Source organism: Trichomonas vaginalis, chromosome II (genome assembly GCF_026262505.1).
Source record: "Trichomonas vaginalis G3 chromosome II, whole genome shotgun sequence".
NCBI classification, from domain to species: Eukaryota; Parabasalia; order Trichomonadida; family Trichomonadidae; genus Trichomonas; species Trichomonas vaginalis.
The window spans coordinates 2,213,874-2,231,882 of NC_067204.1; the positions used below are offsets into that span (position 1 = coordinate 2,213,874).

The 18,009-nt window shown below is 30.7% G+C and overlaps 8 protein-coding genes across 8 annotated transcripts, besides 5 other annotated features; 2 read left to right on the forward strand and 6 right to left on the reverse strand.

The window, feature by feature from the left end:
• Nucleotides 1–453, reverse strand: TVAGG3_0470810 (uncharacterized protein; the record flags this gene model as incomplete). Its single annotated transcript, XM_001580542.1, has 1 exon — nt 1–453. The coding sequence occupies one exon, from the start codon at nt 451–453 to the stop codon at nt 1–3; it is 453 nt and encodes a 150-aa protein (XP_001580592.1).
• Nucleotides 454–1,048: 595 nt separating this feature from the next.
• On the reverse strand, nt 1,049–1,297 carry TVAGG3_0470820 (uncharacterized protein; the record flags this gene model as incomplete). The annotated part of the gene is made up of 1 exon (XM_001580543.1): nt 1,049–1,297. One exon carries the CDS (start codon nt 1,295–1,297, stop codon nt 1,049–1,051), a length of 249 nt encoding a protein of 82 aa, XP_001580593.1.
• A 1,355-nt stretch (nt 1,298–2,652) lies between these two features.
• TVAGG3_0470830 (cysteine-type peptidase protein) lies at nt 2,653–3,692 on the forward strand (the record flags this gene model as incomplete). The annotated part of the gene is made up of 1 exon (XM_001580544.2): nt 2,727–3,608. One exon carries the CDS (start codon nt 2,727–2,729, stop codon nt 3,606–3,608), a length of 882 nt encoding a protein of 293 aa, XP_001580594.1.
• A 585-nt stretch (nt 3,693–4,277) lies between these two features.
• Nucleotides 4,278–5,267, forward strand: TVAGG3_0470840 (uncharacterized protein; the record flags this gene model as incomplete). The annotated part of the gene is made up of 1 exon (XM_001580545.1): nt 4,338–5,267. The coding sequence occupies one exon, from the start codon at nt 4,338–4,340 to the stop codon at nt 5,265–5,267; it is 930 nt and encodes a 309-aa protein (XP_001580595.1).
• Nucleotides 5,268–5,418: 151 nt separating this feature from the next.
• Nucleotides 5,419–5,538: a mobile genetic element.
• A 194-nt stretch (nt 5,539–5,732) lies between these two features.
• TVAGG3_0470860 (uncharacterized protein) lies at nt 5,733–7,039 on the reverse strand (the record flags this gene model as incomplete). The annotated part of the gene is made up of 1 exon (XM_001580546.1): nt 5,733–7,034. One exon carries the CDS (start codon nt 7,032–7,034, stop codon nt 5,733–5,735), a length of 1,302 nt encoding a protein of 433 aa, XP_001580596.1.
• A 599-nt stretch (nt 7,040–7,638) lies between these two features.
• Nucleotides 7,639–7,675: a mobile genetic element.
• Nucleotides 7,676–8,553: 878 nt separating this feature from the next.
• Nucleotides 8,554–8,692: a mobile genetic element.
• A 586-nt stretch (nt 8,693–9,278) lies between these two features.
• Nucleotides 9,279–9,315: a mobile genetic element.
• Nucleotides 9,316–9,506: 191 nt separating this feature from the next.
• Nucleotides 9,507–10,549: a mobile genetic element.
• A 603-nt stretch (nt 10,550–11,152) lies between these two features.
• Nucleotides 11,153–11,848, reverse strand: TVAGG3_0470910 (protein serine/threonine kinase protein; the record flags this gene model as incomplete). Its single annotated transcript, XM_001580547.1, has 1 exon — nt 11,153–11,848. The coding sequence occupies one exon, from the start codon at nt 11,846–11,848 to the stop codon at nt 11,153–11,155; it is 696 nt and encodes a 231-aa protein (XP_001580597.1).
• A 1,128-nt stretch (nt 11,849–12,976) lies between these two features.
• On the reverse strand, nt 12,977–14,596 carry TVAGG3_0470920 (winged helix DNA-binding domain family; the record flags this gene model as incomplete). The annotated part of the gene is made up of 1 exon (XM_001580548.1): nt 13,535–14,281. The coding sequence occupies one exon, from the start codon at nt 14,279–14,281 to the stop codon at nt 13,535–13,537; it is 747 nt and encodes a 248-aa protein (XP_001580598.1).
• A 1,187-nt stretch (nt 14,597–15,783) lies between these two features.
• Nucleotides 15,784–17,579, reverse strand: TVAGG3_0470930 (nuclear import signal receptor protein; the record flags this gene model as incomplete). Its single annotated transcript, XM_001580549.1, has 1 exon — nt 16,135–17,505. One exon carries the CDS (start codon nt 17,503–17,505, stop codon nt 16,135–16,137), a length of 1,371 nt encoding a protein of 456 aa, XP_001580599.1.
• Between the last annotated feature and the right edge of the window lie 430 nt (nt 17,580–18,009).

Below are 18,009 nucleotides of genomic sequence, written 5' to 3' on the forward strand. Positions count from 1 at the left end.
TCATTTGGAAAGAATAAAAATCTCTGTAGATTGAATAGATGTCATTGGCTTATCTTTCATTAAGCTATTTGATCGGAATGATTGAGCGCTCAGACTGAGAGATTTTTCAGGAACATTAATATCTCCAGCTGAACTGCAAAGAGATGCATTTGTTCCACTAATACTTTTCACCTGATTGATGATATCGATTCTTAAATTGCTTATATCTTCATTATTTGCCAATCCATTCTGGTATTGATCATAAAGGTTTTGATATAATGAAATCACATTATCAATCTCCTCATTAGATTCGGGTTCCTCTTCTTCGGAAAAATGTTCTTTTACCTGACTTCGTGATTTAATAAGATTTCTGATTCTTTCTTCATCCTTCTTTTCTTTTCGTTGTTTCTTTTCGAGGTCGCTTAACTTTATTGCGGTACAACTCGATAAAGGAGGGTAAAAACTTCTTCTCATGACTTTTTTTTTGAAAACTGTACGTTTAAAATGTAAAAATAATTTTTATTGGTCAGATCAAAATAATTGGTCAGCCGTACATGCTGAATGATGGAATGCTTATTTTTGTTAAAAAAGTTATAAATTTTCGAGTGATTTTTTTCAATATGAAAACATCATTAGATGAAACGCATGCGAGAATTCAATCAAGAATGTTACGCTGTTAAATGTATTAACACTCTCGTTTTGTCATCTGACTATGCAATAAATGCATTATAAACAACTGCATATTCCATAATATATTTGTTAAATCTCACAACCATTAAAAATCTTGATGAGAATCCCTCAAGAACTAAGTGTTTTGATAAATACTTACATTAATTCGTTCATGGCTCTATCTAGGTTCATGAAACAAAATATTTAAGATAGATTGAACCATTTAGGGTATGTTTTGCGCTTCATATTTATAAATAATCTGTTTTCTCTTGAAAGATATTTGAATGAAATGAGATGAAGTGAAAAAATAAAATTGTCAAGCCAAAAGAGGCTCATTTGAAAAAAGGTAGTATATAATTCTCTAATATACAGTTTACTAACATACAATATCATGATAAAATTAGTCATATTTTCCGAAAATCAAATCCAATTTTGTCCAATAAACTGGTAATGGAGTTGATGAAGGTCTTGTAGGTCTTTCGTAGTTAGTATTTAATTTAATATCATTTGCACAATTTGCAAATGACATAGAAGGCTGGAGTTGATTAATCTGAAACAATTTTGGATTCAGCTCACTCTGATTGAAGAGTCTATCTTGGGATCTCATCGAGACATATTTGATGTAGTTTTCTTGTTGCTTCTTGCTCATTGGAGTTTTATAATCTTGCTCATCAAGATACATTTGATTTATTTGATTTTTATAAAAAAGTTTTTGAATACTTTTTATTTATTATTGATGAGATTATGAACAGGAGCATTTTTAAAGAAATTATGTGTTGAAGTTTTGATGGGACATTCAAAAATTCATTCAAATTATTTGTTAGATAACTATTCAATTATTAAATTTATTAATGAATGATATATCAGATATGCGCTAAAATGCTCGATTTTAATATTTTTGTAACGATTTAATATTTTCAAAGGACTTTTGGCAATATTTAATTTTGATAGATTGACCATTTATTTTCTGGAAGATATTCTTCATTCACAGAGGCCAAAACCAAAGAATTTAGAATAAAATAAAATTCAATCAGAGGACAAGTGATGGGTTTCTGACTTTCATTTCATCTCATTAACACTTCTGCACTTGAAATAATATATTGGTTTTGCAATTTTCTTTTCCAATAATTCCAAATTTAACTCTCAATAAGATATGAATGTTTTGACATCGCATTTCCTTTTTAAATGTAGAAAATATAATATTTCATATCATAATTCAATGAGGACTTATGAGAAATAACATCACATTTAAAAAGTCATATAGTGGATAACCTTGATTTTAATATTTCTTTATCATGCGTGTGCACAGTTGATTTTCTGAGGAAAACAAGCCATTTATAATTGAAGTGAAAATTTTCAAATTCAAGCTTTGTAATGGAAATCAGTAACGAGTTGTAGGGCGACCGACTCAGGGCAATTATTATATATCTATAATAACTGCATGATTCTAAAAAAACTTATTTATTCAAACTTTGATTCTGGGTACAGCGCAAGTTTCACAATTGAAATGAATTTTATATGATCATTACTGTATCATATTCTTTGGATAGAGATGAAATCAATAGTTTTTTTCAAAAATTATCGAAAAAAAAAATTATAAATTAATTACAGGTAATATAACCTATCTTTTACTAAAGGTATGATATCAATGTAATATCTTATTGTGGTGCGAATAATTTAGTTTTAGAGCTTTTGAAACGTCTTTTTCCACACATCCCAAATACCCATCAAATCAAAAGTGGCTGTGGTTCTCTTCTAAATATTGTTGCAAAGTCTGAGAGGGAAAAATAATATTTTTTTACGCTAAACATATATTTCCAAGAGTATGTTATATATATTTTCTGATCTCTTTGCTCTGAGTTCCCCTTTCTTTACATGCCTTCCCTGAATCTCTTCAACGGTAGCAAGTTTTCATATATCAATAGCAAATAAAAAACTTATCCAGGATTAATTTTTATTTACCCTCCAGATTATTGCAGACCAAAAAGTGCCAAAAACGTGACATTGTGTTTTTGTTTACGTCATTTGTTTCTTCTGCATTAATAGAAACTCATGAAGAGAAAGCCTTCCTTTCATGGATGCGCGAAAACAACTATGCATACATTGGCGAAGAGTATGCTTTCAGACTTGGTATTTATCTTTCAAATATGAGGTACATTAAAGAGCATAACAAGGCTGGTTCAAGCTACAAGCTTGAAGGAAACCGTTTTGCTGCTTTCACACCAGCAGAATATCGTTCAATGTTATCAAAACCAAAATCCCTTGCTAAGAAATTCGAAAGTGCACCATTAAAGCACAAGGAAGGTGCAATCCCAGCAGAGTTCGACTGGAGAACAAAGGGAGTTGTTACACCAGTCAGATATCAAGAAGGTTGTGGCGCAGGCTGGGCCTTTGCATCTGCCGCTTTACAAGAATCCATGTGGGCTATTTACGATAGAGGACTTGCCCATCTCTCTGTCCAGCAATTACTCGACTGTGACTACAATGACGACGGATGTGACGGTGGTTCATCCGATGGCGCCTCATACTTCGTATTACTTAACCAGTACGGCATGTGGATGTCCGATTCCGACTATCCATTCAAGCCATACGTCGGAGAATGCAAATTCGACTCTTCAATGGCCCAATCCAAGTTTGTACAGCTTACATACACAAAGAATGAGACAGATATGGCTGTAACAGTTGCAACACACGGAGTTCTCGCTTGCGGATACGACGCATCTGCTGCAGATTTCGAATGGTACAGTTCTTGTGTTTATGACAACCCAGACTGCGATCCATGGGGCATCTGCCACTGGATGATGATCTGTGGATACGGAACTGACGCAGGAAAAGACTACTGGCTCGCAAAGAACTCATTTGGAAGCACTTGGGGCATGGAAGGCTACATCGAGCTTGTCAGGAACAAGGACGGTCAATGTGGCGTTGACTTATTGACATTTACACATATAATTGAGTAATATTATTTTAAATTATTATTAATTAACATAATTAATTAAAATTTTTCTTACGTTTCATTAATATTATAGAAAAATAGTTTTTCAACTTAGCCCAGTAAGTTACAAATTTTAAATGTAAATCAACTCTTATGTATTTCGTGAATATTCCATAATAGAGTGGTTTTATCAAAGTTATTGATTGCGTTTTTGTTTTTTCATATCAAAATCATTACCTCAGGCGAATATAAGCAGATTTGAATATTAGTTTTCGCCTTCAGAATTTAATTTATGAGATTTTGGACATTTTAGTGGAGTATCTCCTATGCAACCTTTTGCACAAAAATATGTGAAATGATAAGAAGCTGCCTAAAGTTCAGATTTTCCCTCATTATCATTCTCATTGGTAGAAGGATTATTCTACAAATTCTTTATCACCATAACAACACGCAAATCCAAGAATAGAGTAAATTTTCGCTATGAGAAAGAAGAGATTGAACTAACTATTTGTTGCTGATGTTAGAACTGTGTGATTATGTTTATTGTCTGTTACATTAATATTAATATTAATATTAATATTAATATCAATTCTTTGTTGAAATTATTTTCCTGAACCTATATAAATATTTCTAACCAAGTGTCGTTCTCTGTAACATGATTTTTTTTGAATAGTTTACATAAATTTTTGATGCGTGGGATTATTTTTACAATGAAAACAAGCAACCAAATCCAATCACATGTACCAATTGCTCAATGCCTGTCAACAATCAAGAATATTTTGTCTTACTCAGTTTCTTCTTTGATTTCAAAAACGGTGCGATCCAATATTCAAGAAACGACATCAAAGTATTACATTCTGAATGCAACTTTAATAATAACACGCGTACAGATCGTGGCGGCAGTGTTTATTTTGAGTGCAACAGTTCTTTTGTTCAAAACAAAATTTGTTCTTTATCTTCACAAACAACTGTTACTGGTTCAGAAGGGGGTCATCACTCCTTTTCAAATAGTAAAGATTCAAGCAAACTAAATTTTTTCTATTATTCATCAATTTGTCTTTGTGGAAATGAAAAATCAGTGAAAACAATATCTTTATTCAACGGAAATATTTCTGTTCGATCAACAAATATCAGTCAATGTACAGCATATGCTGTTTCGGGATACGGACTGCATCCATTAACAGATACAACAGTTTCATTTTGTACAATTGAAAATACAACATGCAAACCTGATCACATTGTATTAGGTCATTATCAATATAAACCACATTTTGTTTCTTTTTGCAACATTTTGAATAACAAACAGAGTACAACAGAATTTGGAATGATTTATTGTAATATAGTTATAACAATTGAAAACTGTTCTATATTTGGAAATGAAGGTCCATCAGGATTTAGACTTTTTTCCATTGACTTTGGATATTCATTTACAGTTAAAAACAGTTATGTTCAGAGTTCTCCATCTATTCCAAATGGAATTACTACTGAAAATATCAAAGCAGAAGAAAAATATTTAACTTTATCTCATTTATCTACATCTAAATGCGAAGCTCTAATTCCTATAGTTAATAATGATGACAATAAAATAATAAAAGAAGAAGATGACACATTTAATCCAGAATATGTTAAATTTATTCAATCATTATTTGTTCCTTTATCATCTCCTAATATCACATCAACTTAGTTATTTAAAAAGTCAATAATTTACTTTATTTCAAAATAATTATTTTTCTGAACTGTGTTTTTAACTCCATAAGACTTCATCAACAAGTGTTTAAAATGAAAGATGAGTAAATTATTTGTTTATTTTTCATTAAACTTTGATAATTAATTCAGGCTACACTTACGCCCATTTGACTTTAATTCAAATTTTTGACAACTGACGTCAAGCGTCATTGAAAATCAACCTTAAACATCTGAATTGAAGGCCATATCATAGTGGAGTAAGTGCACCCTTATTAGCAATTAATGATATGATTCTAAATAAATTGACAATCATAATCTGATGATTGAGTTTAAGCAATATCTCGTAAGTTAAAATAAAAAATAAAATTCTTTTAAAAAAACAGAACAATATAATGTTTAACAAATATAACAATAAATAAAATAATATAAAATAATAAAATAAATAAAAATAATAAATAAAAAACTAAGTTTTTGTTTGTTCATTTTCATCTTCTTCTGATTTATCTTCTTCTTTGAGTTCGTTCTTGCGTTGTTCCTCTTGTTTGAGGTAGATTTCAAGTGCGGAATTCCAATTTTTTGCGCGTTTTGAGATGATTTGGAAAATCTCTTGTCCGGAGTGGACGTATTCTTCCATCATCTTTCGGTACCTGTTGGATTCGGAATATACTTTCTTCTGTGACTGAATTTCTGATGTTAACAATCGACTAACTTGGTTACTCATTTCGGATGGTCGGTGGTTAGGATGAAGACCTAAACTAAGCAATTCAACTTTAAGTTTAGTATCGTAATCAAGACTGCCGTATTTCGTAAGACCAATTCGTTCGCTGGATGGAATAACGTGTGTTCGAACTAGTTCGATGCTATCACTAAGTTCACGACGTAGTTTAGATGTTGGATGGTCGGAGTTACACCATGTTTCGAAAGATTCTTCGGAATCTGAGAAATTAGATGTCGAATTATCTTGGATTCGTTTGTGTTTGTGGTAGAGACTAATAAATGATGAGAAAAGTCTAGAATGAAGATAGTTCGTCTCGGTGCCATCCTCGTCAAATACAAATGCTGGTTTCGGAATGAAGATTTGTGATTGAAGACGATTGGATTTGCTTCCTGTAAAACTACTAAATACTTCTGAGTAATGATCGCCAATTGGTTCTTTGAATTTAGATGGATCAATTTGTGGTTTAGTCTTTTGCAGGTATTTATCGAAATAATTTATGTCTTTGACTGGTTTAAAGAATAATTCTGTCGTTTCCCAGATTGTATCTGCAGTAATTGCGCGAGGTTGTTCAATTTCGGAGTTTTCTTCTTTTTCATTCTCGTTTTGTTCTTCCTCTTCTGTTTCGACTAAATTTCTGCTGATATTAGACTCTTTACTGTGAATTATGACTTGATCATGTTGAAAACTAGGTTTTCGCAAGTTGTGGCGAATTTTATGAAGATGTGTAGTGTATGTATTCTGTATATTTGATGATGAACGGTCGACGAATGCTTTTAATTGAATAAGCTCTGATCGAAGACTATACAATTGAGTTAAAGTAAACATTTCAAGATTTTGCTCAACTGGAACGATTCCTTTATCCTTTACTTCAATACCATCAATACCTACTAAAAAGGCAATTGTCGGGAGGTTTAATTCTTTCAAAATCTCGTTTGGAGGCACTTTTGGAACTAAATTTTCAATGTTATCACCGGGAGTATCTGATGGTGGATCAGTTTCGAGTTTAGTCGGTTCCATAACTTCTTCAGCAGCCGACTCTTCCTCCATCAAAATCCTTTTTCTCGAAAGCACTTGTCACGTTTTTTCAATCATGTATCATTCATTCTCTGACACATTAAAACATATTTCTTTTATGAATACCCAAGATTTGATTTAAAATTTGTCAAAATGACTTGAAATGGCATTCCTTTGTGAATTTGCAGATATCTGGTGCTGAAATCAAATATAATTAATATAGTTACATATTATTAATAAACTTGCGTTAAAATATATTATGGATTTTATTGATTCATATTAATTCTGAAAACTCAAGCCTTATGATATTGACTGATATATTATATTTCAGACATTACTCAAAGTGTAAAATGATAGCCTATAAAAAACAGGCAAATTCAGTTTCGAATTTAAAAAATTTTGAAGAATTTATATAAGAACAAAATGTGCTCGTAAATGTTCTATGGCAAACGTCTTTTCCCATTTTAATTAATAAACATTCAACATTTATTTTTTTCTCAACAATAAACAATCAATGTAAAAGCAAACAAAAGCATATCTTATACTCGTTAATCTCCTATCTTGAAATGAATCAAATATTTACCAAATTTGAAATTCTGAAAAATTACTAAAATGAAGAATAAGAATGATGCAAATGTAATAAACAGAAATTCATCAAAAGTGACGGCTCTCAATTTTTTGACATTTGTAAATTCTAAATTGAATGAGAAAAATGAAATAATACTAAGCATAATACAATATTCTAGATTTAATTATAATTAGGAAAAAGTTAGTTTTGAGAGTACTTTTCATAGGCATATAGAATGAAATCTTCTGAAAAATAATATCACATAAACTCATATTATTGTCTAATATATAACTATTTTATATAAAAATCAAATTCAATGATCTTAAAAGCGAAGGATAAACCTCAAAATTTACGAATATAATGAGTGGGAATATAATGCTTATCTATCATAAAACCATATGAAATATTAATTTTTGCTTTACGCCTAATTTTTGACGACAATTAGCAAAAAATGTTAAATGTTAACACTCAGTCCATTTGAATATGAAAAATAAAATTGACTTTGATTAAATGTTTTTATTTATCATGCAATTCTTCTTGCGACCAAAGATTTGAATAAAAGTTCAAAAAATAAGATAGCTTAAAAAATAATATACGGTAGTGTTTACTAATAGATGAATAGTATATAAATTCTATTAAAATGGATTTGATCCAAAAAAATATATAAAATTTGATCATAAATAAAATCGTTTTAAATTACTTCTTCATTTAAATTATAACAATTATTTTTGGTTTTATATTTTTTTGGGAAGGGATATTGGAGTGGTGGTGGTGGGTGGTGGTGGGAGTTGGGTGGTTGGTGAGGGAAGGGATATTGGAGTGGTGGTGGTTTGGGTGGTGGTGGTGGGTGGTGGTGGTGGTGGGTGGTGGTGGGAGTTGGGTGGTTGGTGAGGGAAGGGATATTGGAGTGGTGGTGGTTTGGGTGGTGGTGGTGGGTGGTGGTGGGAGTTGGGTGGTTGGTGAGGGAAGGGATATTGGAGTGGTGGTGCCCTATAGACGATAGACCACCCTCAGAAAAGCACTTTTAAGGTTATTATATTGAGAACTAGAATCCGGATAATCCATTCATTCGAGTTCTAATAAGGTTAATTTTGTGATGTTTACATTATCGTTATAGGGCACCCTTAAATTATCACAATTATTTTTGGTTTTATATTTTTTTGGATCAAATCCATTTTAATAGAATTTATATACTATTCATCTATTAGTAAACACTACCGTATATTATTTTTTAAGCTATCTTATTTTTTGAACTTTTATTCAAATCTTTGGTCGCAAGAAGAATTGCATGATAAATAAAAACATTTAATCAAAGTCAATTTTATTTTTCATATTCAAATGGACTGAGTGTTAACATTTAACATTTTTTGCTAATTGTCGTCAAAAATTAGGCGTAAAGCAAAAATTAATATTTCATATGGTTTTATGATAGATAAGCATTATATTCCCACTCATTATATTCGTAAATTTTGAGGTTTATCCTTCGCTTTTAAGATCATTGAATTTGATTTTTATATAAAATAGTTATATATTAGACAATAATATGAGTTTATGTGATATTATTTTTCAGAAGATTTCATTCTATATGCCTATGAAAAGTACTCTCAAAACTAACTTTTTCCTAATTATAATTAAATCTAGAATATTGTATTATGCTTAGTATTATTTCATTTTTCTCATTCAATTTAGAATTTACAAATGTCAAAAAATTGAGAGCCGTCATTTTTGATGAATTTCTGTTTATTACAAAAGAAGCTTCCAAAACATGGAGCTTTCCCATTGTAGCTTCATTTTTCTTTTATTTATTTCAAAAAGATATTTTGCTTCAATTAAGAAAATGGTAGTGCGGTACACTTTCAAATTGATTTGACTGGTCTTTGCTAATGCTATATATATTCCTAAAATAAAAAACTTTCCTTCAAATATGTGAGCTTTAAGGGTGCACCCGTATGTACGTTTATTTGAGAGGAGGGGGATTACCCTCTCAATTTTGAGGGATTCGTTAGTTTATTTTCTCGATGAATATGCAATAAAATTTGATTTTTACCTTATCAATATACTTCATATAATATACACATGTTCATGTAAAAACTTTTTTCCAAAATCCTCAGGAATTAAGGGATTTTTGAATTTTAAGAATTTTTTTCGAATTTTTTCGAAAAAAAAAATATTTTCAGAACAGCCTTAACGGCTAAGATTTAGGAACAATGTTAAGTATCAAAAAGAAAGGAGGTCTGATATAGACAACATATATCGTTGAAGGTTGAAAAAATCTCTAATATTTGAGCCCAAAATTTCAAATTTTAATTTTTTGAAAAAAGAGGCCACCCGTATGTACGTTTATTTGAGAGGAGGAGGATTATATTTTTGAAAGGGTGAAACATTATGAATATGTTAATTATATAATAATATGTATTATTATAAAAAAGAAAAAATAAATCACGTTAAAATTTTTCTTTCTTGATTTTTTACAAAATCTACTTAGAATTATGCAAAATATGACTAAATAATTATAAATTTCAAGTTAAATTTTAATTTTGATAAATAATTTAAATTTCAAAATGTCAAGTTCAGTTCGACTATGTATGTAGTAATTCCTCAATAAAGTGCCAAAACCCTATTAAAATATATGAACATTTTCAACATTTTAATGTTTTTATTTAAAAATTTGTTGGAATATGAGCTTCAAACAATTATTATGTAAATAAAAAATAATTAAATATATGTATTTATTCGTATTACAACCGTAGTAAGTCGATTCTTCCTTTCTTCTACTGAGTTTTGAATTTGATTTCGAATTGTAAAGAGATTCAAAGGGAAAATACTAGCGGATAAAAACTACCTCCATGAAAGGGTCATAATGGAGTCAAGTTGTATTTTTTGATATTTTTTGCTTTTCGAGCCTAAATAGGTAGCCAAGATAATGCCTAAAAATAAGGTTCTAAATTCTGAAGTTTACATGATCCTCTCGTGTGCACCCTTAACAAAAATTGCTTTCAATTGATACTTTACTCATTGATTTATGCATCCACATTTGACTGATGAGTAATACAACACATCAAGAGCTCCATTATGTCAGTGTTGTGAGTTCAATTTAAAATGAATGTGTGGCAAAAACAAAAAAAAATTCACAACCTCGAATTAACTCTATCGGGAGAAATATATTTGATGTAATTGGATCCTGTTTATTATAAAAGTACTGAAAACCACATAAATTGTTAAAAGAAACGAGATTTTGAAATGAAATCTTGAAAAAAAGTTCTAATGTTTTATTTTTAATTTTTGGCTATAGCAATCGCATATTTATATATAATGTGGATTATTTTCATAGTTTATCTGTTACCAATTCCTAAATCTGAAATTTTCAATATTTTCCTCTAAATTTATATCTGATAATGGTAAAATGATTGAGTTATCGCATATGTAATAAAAGATGAAACGAATAATGATTAGGTTTGTTATCCAAAATATAAATTATTAAATCTATAACAACGAATATTTTTAATATACAAAAACATAACAACTACAAACATATATTAAGAATATTATATTCTTCAAGGAATTGTATTATCAAATGTTAATCTCATCGACATCTGTTTTGGATATCTAAAGAAAGGAATATCAATTGATTTGTGAGGCTTAATAAATATCTTTGCTGGAGGCATCTTTTTCTCTTTGCTAATAAAATCTCATCATTGTAATGAGTTTTACTCGCGTACTTACTTATTCCTCTTGGAAGCGCACTTCTTGAGATTATTGATATAAGCTCTGCAGCTGGAGCTCTTTCGCTTGGATTTTTAACAAGTGTTCCATGTAATAATTCTGAAATAGTCGGGCAAACAAAGTTTGGAAAGAAAATATCTGCTTGAATAATTTCATGTAAAAGTTCCTCGTCAGTGGTTGATTTCCAAGGAAATGTCCTTGTAACCATAGCGTAAATGCAAATTCCAATTGCCCAAATATCAACAGCTTTTCCATCAAATTGTCTTTGGGAAAGCATTTCTGGAGCCATGTATATTAGGGTTCCGCAATGTGTTTTAAGATTCACGTCATTTACAACTTCAGATAGACCAAAATCGATTATTTTCGCATCGCCGTTATTGTCAAGTACTATATTCTCTAACTTGATATCACGGTGCATAATATTTCTTGTATGTAAGTAATTTATCGCTGAAATAATTTGAAGGGAATATCGGATGATCTCGGATTCGCGAATATTTGGACCGGTTCTGACTTTGGTGAACATTTCTCCACCAGAACAATATTCCTGAATTACCATAATTAATTTTTCTTGGTATATTATTTTTTGAATTTCAACAATTGATGGATGTTTAATATGTTCAAGTATTCTAAGCTCTTCCTCTAGTCTTATTATTAAATTTTCCCTTTCCATCTTCTCTCTGCTGATTACTTTACAAGCAAATTTTTCATTAGTTTTGATCGACTCAACTAATAAGACGCATGCAAATAACCCACGTCCTAAAGTTGATAGAACCCTATATCCGGAAAAAGTTACCGGGATTTGAATTATGAACCCATCTAGATTTTCCTCTAAAAACATCTAATTTTCTGAAAAAAATGATTCTATTACAACTAATTCAATTGGTTTTTTGAATGATCCAATATGTTTTTTGGAATATAATTTTATTAGCACTAATAAGGATGTGGGTTTTTTGTTTTCTTTTTGGTTAAAAATTCTGAGTAGCGTTTTCAAACAAGGTTAAATTTTATGTTCTATTACATATATACGTTGCAGAAAACGAGAGAGGGTCAAAGTTGCTATTTGTCACTTTTCCACAAGAATATAATGGGGAAAAAGTTATCATATAGTTGATCTCATTCACTGAGGTGAGAGATGCATGTAGTGTAATGGGATAAACAGTTGGATTGCTGCTCTAAGTCCTAGGTACGAGACACATTGGCTTCATTTTTCTCTTTTTTATTGACGTAAACTATTCAATTTTTGTGTTCTCCATTCAAATTTCAGAATTTTTTTTGCAGATTTCACGCTACATTCGAAGTTACCTTTTGTAACAACCACCACTGCCTACGAAAGACGAAAGTGTGTCACGATTTCACCCGGAAATCCGACGGTTGTTTAAGAGTAAGCACTTTTGGCACCTACTCACACAAAAATGGCAATTTTTCAAATTTGTTTTATATTTCTGCAAAAAGGTTGTGATATACCATTATAAATGAGAAATCCTCTATGTATATTAGATGGTATATTGATCTGTGTTGAAGAAAATGGGCTGTTCAAGAAAAATTTCAAGGAATGAAATTATCTATGATTATTAGCCATTTTGAAGACTGATTTAAAATAAACTCGTCTTGTACTATGATCTTGAACTAGAATAATATACAAATATTATGGAATATTCCATCCCAAAACTATAGAGCAGAATCTTATATCTTTCTTATGTATTATGCTTGTTCAGTATGGTATAGTAATGGAATCATCAATTAGATAACATATAATCATGCATGATAACACTTTTTAATAAAAACCTTGCCTTTATATTTAATAATCCAATAGATCTTATATATACAATGTGTTATAAGATGGATAGTCGTCGAATAAATGAATTAGAGTGTCCTTGAACTTTGATGTAATATAAAAAATTATTTGCAATCGCAATGAGTTGAAGATATTACAATCTAATGAAAAGTTTAACTAACATTTTATAATGTTATAAATATGAAAGCGAATAAACGACTAGTTTGTGTATAGATTTCCTTTCTCACTAAATAGAACAAAATTATTCCATTTCTGAGAGACCCCTTTAAACAACAATAGTAAATTGAGCATTTTCACCGCGTAGAATGAAGAAGAAGCTGTGAATAAATAACGATGATGAAATAATTCGTGAGTTGTTGTCCGAAAACACTCAAAAAAGCAAAATTAATAAATAACCTGATATTTATTCTAAACATAAAAAAAATAAAACAAACAAGAATTAAAAAACTATTGAATGAGCTGCTGAACCTTCTTAAGAACGAACTCGTATTTAGCTCTGCTATCATTAATCATAGAAATCTTCGGGTTCTTATTAAGGAGGAAGTCAACACTAAGGACATCTGGAACAGAAGAAACAACAGGCACCGATTTTGGCAAAGTGAAATAGTCTGGTGCCAATGTAACTACTGAGACAGACTGTGATCTGAATATGACGCCGACCGTCGATAAAATATCGACTACCTGATATAATTTGCATAAGATCATTCTAAACTTGTTGGATCCGCCTGCAAAAATGTAGGCAACAACGCGAAGATCTATAGTAATTATATCCGTAACATAGAAGAACATAATAAGAGCAACAGTTAAATTTTGAATTCCGATAGAATGATCGTAAGGTTGTAGGCTTGATATATCAGCTTTGTTCGATCCGATAATTTCGTTATACTTGTTGATGAGGATAGATTTGAGATTGCGTAAGCCATGCCAGATAAAGAGATCAACACCAGGTTTTTCGCAAACGCCAAGACTCTCGAAGACGTTGAGGACGTCGTATAAACGCCTTCTTTTAATTCTGAAGCGTTCCGTAATTACTGTAATGGATGTGGCTTGGCCAATCCTGCTTTCTTGATATTCGATGAAGCATTTAACCGCTTGATGGAAATCTGGTCTTCTTTCCATATTTCCGATTGCGCCGTAGCCGCGTTGAAAGCTTTCTTCATAAGGAGCCGAATTTGATGGGTAGGTTGGATTCATCTGTATTAAAAAATATCCTTTTTGATAAGATTTCAGTTCTCACAAAATTTTCAAATATTCCCTCTCAATTTGTTTTTTCTTATCAAGCTAAAATTGTATAGAAATCAATATATTATGAAATGAAATTAAAATCTTTTCTTTTCAAATATAGAAACCATGTTGAATATGAACATAAATGCATGTATGAACATATTCGCTGATTTGGATTTGAGAAAGTTACGGTTATCTATAGTAGAAATTTATTTCTTCAGAAACGTGTTCAATCTCAAAAAGTAATCCCAAAAAAATATATTTAGATTATATATATGATGTACTATGACTTTGGTTCTTCATCAGAGTTTTAAATTGAATTGTTCGAAATTCACAAGAAATTGAAAATCAATAGAGATCAAACATTATATGCGTATTTAAAAGTCATATAAAAATACATTCAACATTTCTGCATTTCTTTGATGGGTTGATAAAAATATAAAATGTTGTACTAAGGCCTTTGTCTAGTATTTTTCATCTATACAATCAATATTTTTTATGAAAGCTCAATTCAAAAATTGAATCGCTGTCATGGGTATTAAGAAAATATCTGTTATATATTATGAATATATATTAAAGATAACTAGGTATCTATTGAATGTTCGATCACCAATCAAAATTCAATAAGTTGTTGGCCACTCTCCTTCCAGCCAACATTCGATACACTTTCTTTGATTCCTTAATAATGAGTTAGTTCTGTTGTTGTCATCTATGAATATCATTGATTTCCTTCAGGAAGTCTTAGGATTTCGATTTTTCTAATTGTCAACATTTCAAGTAAAATAAGTGATGGAATTGCATCACTAGTGATAATAAACCTAATGTGCTTGATCAAAAATGCTTTTTCTCTTGATAATCATTTTTCATATCATGTTTTTTTTTCATCCGTTAGGTTCCCGAAATTCTTTTCAAAAATTGAATTAAATGGAATTATTAAAAAGTTTATGTCATGTTACAAAATTATCGGATAAATATGATCACAGTAGATTGTTTCATGATTACGCAAAGGAAAAATCTTGAATTTTGAATTTTTTAATGTCATTTGATGTATAAAATTGCAAGAATCTTGTAAATCAAACACCTTTACCTTTCCACAATAAATTATGCATGTAACCATGTACATGATATCATTCCCATTATATTTTTTGATTGGCATTGCGTCATTTCAAATTTTATGATAGCATTATCACTCTATGGAATATGTTTCCATGCACTTTACAGAAAAGTATTTAGGTTTTCTTTATTTAATTTATAAATTACTATACTCTTGATTCAATTGTGTAATTCAAATCTTGTTCATGATATCATGATGAATTACTTAGCGGATATGTGTTACATCATATTGTGATATTCAAAAAGCCCAAAATTGTTGTATTTCTTGATTGCATTCTACAACTTTGATTTGAATTTCGGAGCAACATTTTTTCCTTGAACTTAGTGATCATGAATTTGAAGTGTGTATGATTCAGGAATGAAATATGCTCCATAAAATCTTAGTTAATTCAAGAATTTTTTCGATAATCAAAACCAAATATGGAAATGTATTCGTTGCTCTATCAGAATAGCATATAAATAGTTTTATTACATTTAGACTTGGATTTTCACTATGGTGTCACTATTGAAAATAAAACGAATTCATCAATTGAAAATTACGTCATAGATGATAAATATAACATTTTTGCCAGTGCCTGATTCAATACTGAAAATGATTTTGATTGATTTGAAACAAATTAAAAAAAAAATAGAAGTGAATAAAAAAATGAACTAGAATTCCTGGAAAAAAGTACAATAATTTTTAATAAATAGATAAATAGATTAAGAAACTATTGCTTGATATTTGAGATATGTTCGAGAATTTGAGTAGCAACTTCCTTAACGAGAGGGTCTGTAGATTGTTCCTTGGTAACGTTAATTTTAGCAACATATTCAGGCAATACAATGATTCCTTTGACTAATTCTCCAATTGCCGGTTTTGTATGAGAAAGAATGAGTATTCTTGCAATCGCATCAAGGCATTTAGCAACTAGATCGTCATCAGTTGAGTCGCATCTGCTTAATACGTTCTGTAATCCGCCTTCTTGTAAAACGAACGGTAAATTAATAGAAGTAGCAAAGAGAAGTACTGTAGCGACGAATCCTGTTGTCTGTGGAGTATTTTTCTTTATCTGTTTTGGAATGAAATCTTTGAGAATCGGGAATAATTCTTTTGGAGAGCTTTCAAAGCAATTTGAGAGGCACCAGTTGGTATCAATAGGATGCTCATCAGTCATCTTCATGTATTTGTCAATCAGACCACAATCAACCATCTTTTTGATATCTTCTGGTTCGCAGATACTCATATTGCCTGCAAGGGTAAAGCAAGAGGCTACAAGCTTCGGATCATCGATGTGTTTTGATAAATACTCATGAACGCCGAGATCAAGAAAATCTGCTGTAAATAGCTGATGACGGCCATTAATTTCTGATAATGTTTGGTATACGAGATTAAGAGCTTCGATATTGTTGCATGATAGCATTGAAACTATCTTTGGAATGAGAGGTTTAATTTGTTCGACCTGGAAAGGATCAGGGATGGTAAATTGAGCCATCAAAACCTTAGCGCAAGCAACTTGCTCTGTAGGACTGTTTGATGCAAGGAAGAAATCGATAATATCATCAATGATGCCAAGGGATATCATTGCATCTCGAGCATAGCCTGACAATACAGGAATAACTTCGATGAAATCGAGAATCCTGAATGGAAATACGCTTAGTCTTTCACGTAAATTAAACAGCAAGCCGCCATCTATGAAACCAACCGTATTTCTCTTAAAGAATGGATAAATGCATTTGCAATATGTCTCAACACCATCACCTGTCGTGACGAGAGAAATTGCTTTAATGCAATCATCGACAATCTCTTGATCTTTGGATATTTCATCGAGTATTGTTGGATGTTTTTCAAGCAAAGAGCGGATTTCGAAGTTAAACTGCTTCAGCGTGTTGATGTTATCTGAGTATAGCACATGATTAATGTTCTCTTTAGAGATGATGTCCTTTTCATCTCGATTATCTAACATTGATAGGCCTGGTTCATAGACAAATTCATCAGGTGGTGAGGCAAATGAATACCTGGACCTGCGACTATCACTCAGGCGCCTTTGCTTAGATGGTTCAATTGGAAGTTTCGCGTCTTTTAGAGGTGGAATTTCCATTTATATGAATTTTTGAAACAATAAAAAATGACTGAAAATTTCTATCGTCAATTTCTGTGGTGATCAATTTTTTTATACTGACCAATTATAACTGCAGAATGCTGGTTTTGTATGGGTTTTATGTTTTCAGGTTTTTCTGTTTTATCCATCAGAAACGATGATTTCTTCTGATTTTTGACTCAATCCGAAGTATTCAAGTTCTTTTGAATATCGTCGATTGCTGCTTATAATTGTGACTGAGAAAACCATATGATAACGATGTTTGGCTCAATTTTAAGTCGAAAAATGTTGAATCTTCTTCAAAAAGCAAAAATTCATGTGAATCTAGTGACTCCCTTTGATTTTAGAAGACTTGTTTTTTCCAAAAATATTATAAAAATTAAATTTTGAGATTTAATTTATAGAAAATTTTGTTCGAATTTGAATTTTTGTAATTTTTTTGGAATGAAATTTAAGGAATTGGAAGAATTGAACTCAGAAAAAATATTACATTTTATACCAAAT